The sequence below is a fragment of the Bacillus rossius genome (assembly GCF_032445375.1).
Source record: "Bacillus rossius redtenbacheri isolate Brsri chromosome 4 unlocalized genomic scaffold, Brsri_v3 Brsri_v3_scf4_2, whole genome shotgun sequence".
In the NCBI taxonomy this organism is placed as follows: domain Eukaryota; kingdom Metazoa; phylum Arthropoda; class Insecta; order Phasmatodea; family Bacillidae; genus Bacillus; species Bacillus rossius.
Window position 1 is genome coordinate 10,311,672 of NW_026962011.1, and position 12,235 is coordinate 10,323,906.

General features: G+C 38.6%; 1 protein-coding gene across 1 annotated transcript in view; it reads left to right on the forward strand.

Moving 5' to 3' along the window:
* Positions 1-7,584, forward strand: part of LOC134542503 (testicular acid phosphatase homolog) — a 70,775-nt gene extending 63,191 nt beyond the window's left edge. Inside the window, exons 5-7 of the mRNA XM_063386852.1 lie at positions 895-1,018; positions 3,919-4,145; positions 6,456-7,584. Coding sequence (XP_063242922.1) covers positions 895-1,018; positions 3,919-4,145; positions 6,456-6,599 — 495 coding nt within the window. The 3' untranslated portion in view covers positions 6,600-7,584. The remainder of the gene's footprint in view (positions 1-894; positions 1,019-3,918; positions 4,146-6,455) is intronic.
* Positions 7,585-12,235: the final 4,651 nt, after the last annotated feature.

Below are 12,235 nucleotides of genomic sequence, written 5' to 3' on the forward strand. Positions count from 1 at the left end.
CGAACTTATGGGAATAAATCGGGAGTTTTTTGTAACGGAAGTTCTTCTTTTAGCCTGCCCTTCTTGTCCCCTGAGATGTCTTGTTCAGACACGCAACCTTAGGCGGCAGTGCATTTCTCCGCGTGCATGTAAACTTCTTGGGATCCGTCGCTCACCCGTTAAGCTTTGTGGGGGGGGGGGGGGTTATATTCATTAACAATTTATATTAAGGGTGACCATATCTCTCAAGAAGTAGCCATGTTGCTGCTGTTAAATATTGTCGGAGCGTTTTACTATGCTGTAGTGAATTCGTGGAGCATCCTATTGTAATGGCTGGCTCGAATGTGGCGTTAACTCGCCACTGACTTTATCTATCGAAATAAAATGACAGACCTACGTAATAAATTGTTAAATTGTACGGAAGTGATACGACCAGCGCTTTGCTAATTCTTCCACAGAACCATCCATTCCTGCTGCCACGGAAGACCGTCCAATTAGACTTCCGTTGTGTGATCAGTTACAAAGTTATGGATAGTGTTTTGTAGAGAAGACGAAAGTTAAGGCTAGTGTTGTTAACTGGTGAAAGTTAGTGAATAGCCTCCCCCTTCCCTACTCATGCGGCGAATATTTACTAGTCGTGATGGTATCTGCACTAGAGGAGACATCAGCAGGTGCGGTACCATCGTTTGAGGAGACTGTAACTTCAAAGTGTGCAAATACGCCCAATTCCGGAGATGGGTTTACAGGCAGGACGTGATCAGTCGTTATAAAGCGCCTACGAGACGCAAACATGCGGTACTTTTTATTGCGACGGTTGAGTGTTTGCTGTACTACCGGGAGGCATTTCATTAGTAAATGCCTCCTTCGGTTGTGTAAAGCACTTAATAGTGTATTGATTTTTGTTTTCTGTTCCAGGAAAAGAACGGACTCGCCTTACCTGAATGGACTAAGTCAGTGTACCCAGACAGAATGAAGACACTAGCTGCAAAGAGTCTCGCTATCTTCACGCATACTCCAGAAATGAAGAAGTTATACGGGGGTCAGTGCCGTGCCGTTTGTTAGTAAATGTGACATATTTGCAAAATAAGCTCACCATCGATAGTTACTACCAGGTACTTTCATTTGCCTCCCAAAGACTGAGCGTTAAATTCATGATTTTGCAATATTTGTATTATCCCACCATTACCACCTGAAACCTGACAGCAAGCAGGGATGTGCCAACTTTACAGAGTTTGGAGGGTGGGAGGGGGTGGGGCGAAAATAAATTTCGGTATCTTTGAATTATTTTTATAGCGGGGTAAGATTTTGAATATATTATGAACATTTCTATAGTAAATATTTGCAATAATATAAAAATTTTCTAAATAATCATAATGAAAAATAATTGATTTTTTTAAAATAAAAAATCGCAGTCCTGAGCAATGTTTTTTAAATGAAAAAGGCGGTTTCATTTAGAGGTAGTATTTTATTTTAAATACAAAGGTAAATAATGAGGGAAGGGGGCCAAACACACACTATGACCCCTCATTCTTACTTATTGGCAAGGGGGGGGGGAGTTCGGCCGCCCCCCTCTTGACACGACCCTGGTAGAAAGTAATTAATGATCGTCTATGGCTGTTTTTGAGTGTATATTGCGACGGGTGACGGATAAAATTAAGTGCCTTGCGAGTCACTAAACTTTATCAATCATCCCAAAGAATGCTCTACATTCATACATATAGATATGTTATAGAAACATAACTATGACGCTGTCACGTCCCTTACAATATTTTTAAAATGTATTGTTAAAAATATTTATTTAAATGTGCAACAAATTTAAAATATAGATAATTTTAATTTAGACATTTTATTCAGATGTGCTGCAAACTTAGATGTATAAAACAGATAATACTGTAGTTAATTCCTTGGTTCCTGTTTACTGGCTGTGATTTTTTCAGAAATTGATTTAATAAGTATTCAGGTAAGAGTAAAAACACTGATATCCATGTCGTTAAGGTCGTGCTGCAATAATTAAAAAAGGCATAAAGTGGCCCTAAGGTATCCGACCTCTGTAGTGGAGTTGGATGCACGCCGTCTTTCAGAGCGAGGGGTTCTGGGTTAGAGTCCCGGGTAAGGCGTGGATGTATGTTTGAATCATGTAAACTGTCACACACTGTCATGATCAGTGAAACTGTCGAACTGCCAATAACAAGTAAATAAAGGGGTGACGGTTGACTTGGTGGTAAAAATAAATTCTGTAGGCCTACCTCGGAGGCATAAAACAATAGTCTAATTTTGGGCAAAATGCACTTTTAACCATTAACTTGACCACCGTTGGACGTTCTTTCTATTGGCATACAATACTTAAGGTTTACGATATGTCAAAAATTCGCATATTTTGGGTAGAAAATATTTGAGTACATAAGTGAGGCACTAATTAAAATTCTTTAAACTGCTCTCTGAAAAAATTATGGTTTTTGTGACTTAGTGTCTTATGACTCCGAGGAACAGGACTATCAACGAGCAAAATGTTTTATTTTAAAAAAAAATGTTTTGCACTGGTTTCGTATTCTAGAAGACCTGGGTTCACGGTTACCCTAATATGTTTTCGTTGTTCCTGAAGTATCTCCTGGCACACTTTGGGATGGTTCCTTATTAGACCATTCATGGGCCTCAACATTCCTGGTGTGTACCGTTGTGTGTTGTCGTCACTAATGACTTTTCTTTTGATGACAAGTTAACCCCGGCTCTTGTGTGTGATGTAAACAAAGGATGTTAAGCGAGTTTGAGTTGAATAACTAGGCGGAAATTTGGTCAGAGCTTGAAACCCGCGCTATGCTGAAGGAAAATAAATAAATAAATAAATAAATATTTGGAAGAAAATAAATAGATTCCAGAACATGGGTACAAATCCAAGTGCTGCCTGCTGGGCACTTTGTATGCCATATTCGTTGCGTAGGTTAATTATCAGTTGTGTTGATTTTATAAATGAGCTAATGCGTAAATTATACGAGGGTGAAAATTGATGATGTTTGTAATATTGCATGGATGTAGCCAGAGGGGAGGTTCGTGGGTTCGGAACCCCTCCTTTCCAGTTTTTTTTTAATAATGCAAAATCATAATAAGACAATCACAGCAAATTAGCTACATAAGGTTACAGAAAGTTTATTTAGGAAGGATTATTGTTATTCTTAGAGGGCTACAGTAATGTATTTCCTCCCTGTCATACCAATATGGCCCGACGTGCCTCATACACAGAAGCGGCAGGAATAGTATTTTTACAAGTTGTCTATGTCTATATTTAATGCCGGTTTGCACAAGTGTTACTGTAAGCATGACTTTCATACAAACTTGATATTTGTTTCATGTATTTAACAATATTAACATCTATGTTTTTATGACTTGTTTTAATGAAATCATCAAACAAATGTCTAAAAAAATATTATTAACAACTAAATTAAAACCAAAATACAAAATTTTCAGTTTTCTGTTATCAAGCAAATTCGTTACTTAAATTTCTATGTGTAAACGTCAAGAGTTCTAAAAGTCAACAATTCCCTGATATTTTAGTGTGACAATAAATTTTCCTTTTAAAATTCAACTATCAAGAAAGCTACATCATCAAAATAAATTATGTAATGGTCATACTGACCCCCCACCTTGACTAATCCTGGCTACGGGCTTGGATCGTTGAACTCGTTTTGCACTGGATTACATCTCCAGATTCACAAAAAGCATGTTCACTGGATTTCGGGGGTGTATGCAGAATTTTATTTCGTGTTTGGGGAGGGGGGGGGATAGAACCACTTTGCCCGCTGTTTTCTTTCAAATTATTATTATTATTTTTTTTGGCGGCAAAGAGAGAATGTTTACAATTTGAGAAGTGGGAAAGGGGGGAGATCCCCACGCAGTATTGTTTGGTGGTAGAGGGGGAGGAGGATGCACGACACGTCTCCGCAGGTCCGCTGGTGAAGCTCATCACCCAGCAGCTGTCGAGCAAGCGCAGCACCGCCCTGGCGACGGCGGCAGGGGCCCCCGGCCGCAAGCTGTTCCTGTACTCGGCGCACGACGTCACCCTCGTCAGCGCGTGGCGCACCCTGGGCTTCGCGGAGCTGCTCAAGCCGGACTACGGCGCCGCGCTCATGTTCGAGATGCACATCGTCGAGTCCAAGAGGTTCGAGGTCAAGGTAACACTGGGTTCGCCACACTAACTCCCTAACACTCCCTACCCTACTACTGTAGGTATTTCATCGACATCAGTGGCAGATACTAAAAAAAAAAAATTTTCAGGGGGAGGTTAAAAAATTATATTTACCTATATATATAAAACTTGAACAAATATATTTTAAAAAAATACATTACTTACACGTTATACATGTCTACATAATTAGCCGTAGGCGAATCGGCTTCTCATGCAGTTTTGGTTGCAGGTGTTTTAACAGCTCATTTTGCATCACCCAAAATATCATACTGCTGTCACTGATATTTTGAATTTTTTCACCACTTTCGGTTGGGGGAGAGGGGTAAGGAACGATTTTTACCCTATGCCCCTGCATCTGCCACTGACCCTGTTTTCGAAACTACTGATTCACAACACACGGAATGTTCTTGTGCGTGGGAGAGAAGTCGTGCGCATAGGAATGAAATGAATAAATTTTATTTCTGATACGGATGCAGGCCACAGCAGCCATTGAGAGCGGATTAAGGTGTTTTTTGGCAGGTGTTGGAAACTGTTCATATTTATTTATCATTAAGTGGTAGGAAGTTATTGAGATATAAATTTGCTCAGGTTTTTAATTTGGCCTTTAATATTACCATCTTATCATTATAATTTTTAGATAAGTGGCTTGTGATGAATGTACAATTGTAGGTACATATGTAAAAATGCTAAAACAAAATTGGTTTTAAGTCCATATCCATTTTTCATTAAAATTTTAGTTTATCCTGTGAAATTGAAAAATTGAAAAATAGCTTTCAGGCTTCTAGTATCTAATAAATTAACTTAAAATGGCGTAACCTGCAGTTTGTTGGCTAAGCAATAAACTATTGTTATATTTTATTAAAAAGACCACAGTAATGCATGAAAGAACAAGATTGACTCATCCTTTCACAAAAGGCTGTTGCAGCATTTTTGTCAGGATCCTTGCAATGATACAGATGGTCAACATTAACGGTTGAGGTGCTTGATGATATACTTTAAGGAGATATTCGGAAACAGCACTTTGTCGAGGTTCGGGTTTCGAGAGGGTCGCTACGGTGTTGTTTGGTAATGGGCGCCACCACGTGGAAGAGCACGTGGACCCGGCTATCATCCGTCTCAGGGCGTGACGTCACCCGTGTGAAGCAAGACTGGATTACGGTTAACTCCCGTAGTACACTCAGACCTGACCCGCTCTCAGCTCACGGGGTACAGGTCGCCACGTGGTCGGTGCAAAAAAAATACAAGGAGACAATTAGAATTAATACGTTTAATACTGGCACGTACTCCCGTACACGGTCTCTCGAGGTGCGTCTCCAAGACCACAGGCACCTAATCGGAACGCAGGGAATAAGGCCCACGCACGTGGCCTGCACAAGCGATTACTAAGACTTGAAAAGACTCGTTCCGAGTTGAAGACAATGGTTATGTTAAACAGTCCCCCGACCGAGGCAGGCCCCGGGGATACGTGAAAGCGATTGGAAGAATTAAGCAGAAACGGAATTACTGATCAGTGAACAAGAGTGAAGTCCCTGGGTGTGGAAGGCAGCGTCTTACCTCGGTCGTTGGCGGCGTAGAGCTGCCCGAGCGCCGGGCGCCCTCGAAGCAACATGGCGCCTTCCCGCCTTGCCAGTTTACCGTTACGCCTTTCCGATTAAGTGCCTACTAATCTTATATAAAGAAATACAAAAACACTCCTAAAATTAACACATGTCCTCCCAAAGCGCTATTACTGTTTAAGCTAGAGCTATTAATTAATTAAAATATAGGTATATACATTTCAACTTCTTTCGTGTTCGGGTTCGCCCGTCAACGTCTTTAACTTACTTACTAAAACTTATATAATAAACAAAACAAAAACTCCCCCGCCCGTCAGTGGCGACACAAATGATTGGGGGAAAAATAAAAAGCTATACAATATTATTATTACATATTTAGGGGGACGACGCACTGCCGCTACAGCGCCCTCTTGAGGTAGTTCATGGCGCGCTATTCAAACCCAAACACACGACTACGTACTCAAGACGGAGCGGCTGACAGTACGGGAAGTGGGACGGTGGCGAGGGGAAAAGTGGCGGAGGCTGACCAGGCTTCTGGGGCGCAGGCCCGGTTGACGTCAATATGTCATTCTTTTCAATCTCTCTTTGGCCACAAATGTAGGAAATGTGCAGGTCATTATTAAATGCAGAGTGAATTTAGCTTAATACTTTAGAAAACATTCTGTATGCCCCCAGCAACTTGCAGCTCTTCGTAATTTTATCATGTTCTGCAATTTGGAATTCCTTCGTGGTGATTACAGCTGTTCTACTTGAACAACACGTGGCTGCAGAGACCGCGGCAGCTGGAGGTGCCCAACTGTGGAAAGCCCTGCTCGCTGGACAAGTTCGTGGACCTGATGACGCCGGTGCTACCTGACGACTGGGAGACGGAGTGCCAGATGTGAGAACCGCGTCATCGTCGGGACGGCCAGAAGGGAGATCTGCGGTACCAGCGTAGCCACGCCAAGTCGAGACCGGCGGCAAACAAGTTCCACCCTGTTCGGGAACAAACGATGTTATTCAGCTGAGAGAAATTTGCCAGAAGTCATGGAGAGGTTTTGAAGTATACACATCTTGCAGTCCCATAGTCAGGATTTCATTTTGTGAGTGGTTCGATAATGCTAATCCTCCTCCCACCTCGGTCTATAGCAAAAATTACAGTTTTGACTTTTGTTTTTAGTACTTTTGCGAAGTCTTTAAAACACACATATCATTAATTATGTGTTCAACTAGTGTGTAACTTTTTAACTATATAACTTGTTAGTATTTTTTTTATATATATTTTGGGCAACATCTGAATATATTCGCCCTGGCTATGGCTTGTGTTGGCCCAACAATGGCACACTAGCTGATTATGACCACCTCAAGTTTAAGAATTGTACTGGTGCCAGAAACAAGTGCCCTTTTTCAAGGTTAGTTCAAATGGTTGTAACTCACCACTGTCGAGCGTATGGACTGTTTATGCTGTGATGGTAACCAAACAATAAATAACTGTAATAAAAGGTGTGAAACCTGTGTAGAATAGTACCTACGTAATTTGTTAGCACAAGCTTTTTTTATCTTCAATCAAGGTGGCTTCATTAGGTACCTTCGTGTAATAGATTTGCTTGCTGCCAGTTTCCCTTGGAAGCTTATACAAACATGTATCACTTAGAGGCGAGGTTCGCCAAAACAGTCAGTGTTTTAAGGGCAATTTTTAGTTTGTTAGGGGTGGAAACTGGTTTTGGAAGTTTTATGTGACCATACACTTGCATATAAAAGAATTAACTATTTTAAACCATCAACACTGCTGAAAATACAAACTTTTTAAATAATCTCATAATGTTTGCTAACATTGTGAATGTTTATGTAATTAGAAGCATGTTAATTAAAATGACATTTAGCTCAAAATTTCCAGACACTCACTTATATTTTGGACATGCAACCTTAATCAACATCGGACTCTTTTGTAACTCATATAAATTTCCTAATTTTTCGTAATTTTTGCTTTGTAGATTTTGGTTCATGATTCCATACCTTACTATTCTAACTATAATTTTAGTGGGTATTTACACAATCAATTTTAACTTAAACTACAGTAAATGTATAAATATTATAAATAGTGTACATAACATTTAAAATAATTTATTTTACAGGTAAAGTTATTAAAATTAAGTAGTAAATATTAATTTCATCATAAATTATTTAAATTGAATAAATTTTGACTAAATATAATTAGTAAATTATTTTTTTTTACTGTAGAATATAAAAACTTTTTACATAAGTACTGTTGAAATTAGGCCCTCTGGTTTTGATTCTCCATCCTCTCGCATAAAATTCATTCATGTGAAATTTTGAAGTGGAACTTATTTGGGCGCGATGAGAGTAAAATTTCAAGGCCGAATTTTAATGCAGTGTTTTCATGAAACATTGTTATGAAACGTTTCTGATGCGAAAAGAACAGAGAATAGGTATTTGACCAAATAGATGAACTTACGAGTCGAGGTTGGAATTTCCAAAGAAGTTTCACTTTTATCGCCTGTACTGAGTTACATGTGCTCTTTTTTTTAATCAAAGATGATTTATTTAGGTGTGAATGGTGAAAGCAGTTTGAAATAACAATTTTAAAGACATATTTAGATATTTACACTTCATGTAGTTTCTGAATTTATGAACGAAACTTCAAGGGTGACATTTCTAACTTAAATTGGCTAAAATGTGACTTTACAATCATGATGCTCTGAATTAGACTCACTTGAGACCATATACAAATGCACTATGTAGTTCTAGGTTAGTTTGACTTGTAAGCCATTTCTTGTCACCCTTTCCATTTAGCCAAAAGGCATAGATTCAATGCAGGTTTCAAAATGTGAACAATTGTATAGTGACATAATAAATCCTCAGTTTTTAATACAAACAAAAAATATTATGAATAGTTTTTATACCTACGTTAAAAAAAGTAGATTTGTGTGCACACGGACCCGGCAGTGACTCCTGGACAGTTATTACATTGCCAATGTGTGGAACGAGACTTGAATTGCTCTACTGTAAACTACCTCAATCCTTAAAGACCTGGTCCGCTCTGAGCGTCGGACACGCAATAAGATCCTACCCATGGGTCCCTCACAAATGATACCAGATGTCGGCATGTGATATAAAATAGTACACATCTCAAGGTTAAGGGGCCCGCCTCGTCAGGGGTGTATGTGTGTTAGTGAGGCGGGGTGATAAGCGCGACGCTCGCTGGTGCTTTCAGCGCGGTATAGCCTCTAAGCGCAAGGCTCTGAACTGGCGCGCATTCGTCTCGTCGTCACAGGATAACTGTGAAATTTGAGCGGTGACCGTAACATTATATGGCGGAGAAATGAAGATAAAGGTGTTATGCAAGCCCCTTAAGTGCTTTCAAGAATCTGTACTTATTGTTTTATGCCTAAAAATTACTCTGAAAACACGCGTTTTAGGCATTTTAACGCTTCTAAAAATACAGTTTAAAAACTTAATCCGAAATTAAAAGTACTTTTCGGTCCTCAGCGAACTCTTAAATGCTATTCGTAAATAGGTCCCACTCGGATATCTTGAGTAGTTTTGAAATCGCGTTGTTTTTCCTGAAGCTCTGCACACCGTATATGTGCCCAGGTAGGCGGGCCCCTTAACACGATTTATTAACATAGTTGCCTACATGTCCCTTACACATTCTTGATAAATTACTATAAAAAGCCTCGTGGCATTAATTGGTACCTATTAAGTTGCAGTCTGTCACCCTTGTGGCAGACAAGTCCTTCATGTGTTAATTTCATACACCCATAAAAGGGTTAAAAACTATTAATCAAGCAGTCCGCCTCCCAAGGCAGGCCTCGAAGATAATTAAGAAAGGGTTTTAGATTGTTTAATTAAGAAAACAGATGTAAATGGTCAGTGATGCAAGACAATGAAGTCCCCGTGATGAGGATGTATCCCACCTGGGACTGTGATGACTTCAGACTTGGGTAGATATACTGGCCCATCTTGCTGATGACCCATAGGCGTGCGCACGGTAGGTGCCACAGGTGCCTTGGCACCACCATTAAGGTTAACGTTATTTTGTTTTTTACAAGCAGAAATAATACATACTTACAAAAATCCGTATTATTTCCAAAAAAAAATATGTTTTCCAATCGTGTCGAGTTACAGATATGTGCTCATAACACTATCAGTATATCAATTATCAATCGAACCAACTATACACACGGAAACAAGCAAGTTGCAATTACTTGTGTTATACACGCGGGCCGCGGCTACGAAACTTCTGAAATGTAAATACTTCTCCTAGTTCTCCTCGGATTACATAGAATGCGCGCTCGGTGTCCACTGTTCACTCCACTCGGCAGGCGCACGGAATAATAGCCGCCGTCCGCCAGGGTTTATTTAAAAAAAGAGAGAGAGAGTTTAGTTAGTTAAAAGGATAGGCTTACTCGATGACTTATATGCATTCGCCGACAAAACATTGTTGTTGTATTCCAAAAGTTAAAACTTTTGCCCACTCTTATTTGTGTATTTTTATTATTTTAATATTTTACATATTTAAGGTATGTTACACAAACTCCCTTGATTTGTTGATTTTAAAACTTAACATTTGTTTGGCGTCTTCAGAAAACATGTATGTACGGTTTTTCAAAGTCACCAGCATGAATTCCGTGCAAACAATTTATACAATTTACTTTATGGCTCAACAAAGCTTAAAACTGTAAATAGTTTAGTAGTTTTCCTGGTGATTATAACGTTCAAAGCCATAATTTGTCATAAAAAATTTTAACATTTTTACATCTGTGTAATTAATGTTTTTGTTCGGAAACACCTTAAATAGCACCATTTTGCGCTTTCAAATCCAAATTTTTCCGGGGGAGGACCCCCGGACCCCCCGCTTTAGGCTCGGGGTTCGTGAATGACACGACTGTTGTGTAATCTGGCACCACCAATACTGAAGTCCTGCGCACGCCTATGTGATGACCATTATGTGATGATGGATCAGTGCCGCTTACATTATGAAATTTGTACATTAAAACCTTTCACATAATTTTTTAAAAAAATTAAGTTGTTTTAAAAGACTATTTACAATTATTGTACATATGTAAAATTTTAATGTTTGAAAATTGGATTGCTGCACAGGGGTGCATTCCAGGATGTTTGAACCTGCCTGGAGACAGTATAATCATTGCATGTTATTTAATAAATGGCCGATTAGTGTAGCTGATAAGAACATAACCCTTTGGAAATAAAATAAAGCAAATTCCAATGTTGTTATGATATATTTATGCGGACGTCGCACTGTGTCTAAAGGCATTCGCTGGCACCCTATTCCGAGCTGGTGGAGCGCTAGACAAACCCCGAAGCACCAGCAGCACACTTCACGTTGCACACGTAGATAGAGCAGAGAGAAGATGGTGGCATATAGGGCTCAAGTGAGCGTAGCCTTGGATGATGTCAAAACATAACAGTTTTACTCCATGTGATTTAATCTGACTAGCTATTCCTCTGCGATATGCATTTACACAAGCCCAGTATTAAAATTAAGTAGAGTTTGTTCTATGTTATTGTTAAAACTGTCATATTTTTTTTGTCCAATCAGAAGCTATTGACGTCCTACTGCGTTATCATTTGAGAACATAAATTTAATAAATAAAAAAGTTTGTGTGTTGACTAGTTGTGTCGAATATTATTTTCTTTTGTTTATGTTTGCACAATGGAGTTAAAATTTAAACAACACAGTCCAATTTCCGAAGGAGAAAAAAAATTTATGCGTTTAGTTTTATAATTTTTCTGCTATTATGCATTTTACACTGTTAATACTAATACTTTCCTTACAATTACCCACTACCAACCAGCCTCATTAATTTTTCAAAGGCTAAAACAACCAAAAAAAAAAAAAACAATGAAATAGGGTTAAATTAATGTTTGTTGTAGAATGTCCGCTGTAATAGTTCTGTTTTGTGAAAGTGCTTATCACTATAATTATCAAAGTGTTACCTAATAAAAATTTTGAATTTCAGCAACAATGAAGCCTTAATATTTTAAAACTAAATAATTTTCTTTTAATGACTATCAGAATCAATCCAATGTTATGGATTTTCTCTGTACTTATGTTATTTAACATTATAAAAGTTACCGTGGAGAGTTGTTAGATGCTGAAGTAGTTGCTATCATAATAATTAATAATTTCTCAAACTGTGCATTCCACAAAAAATAAAATTACAATTTTGTCACAGCATATAGCTTTGTTGACCAATGGTGGTATTAGAAAAGTAGCTATTTGATAGTATATTACAAAACACTGCCTCCTTTTTACGTATACATAAATCATCCCACAAAAATTCAGTGTTTTAAAAAATATTATCTTCCTTATCTCCAAAAAATAACACCACTTTGTCAAGAGAAGAACTAGGGTGTGTAATTACTCTGAGCTACACATGACTTGAAGCTTTCTTGGAGTTTTTGTATTTTAAAATTTGTGATAGGTAGCATTTTTTCAATATATTGGAGTTGTGGAAGTCTACAGCAATTCTTCGGGAAAATAGTTGCTAATCCA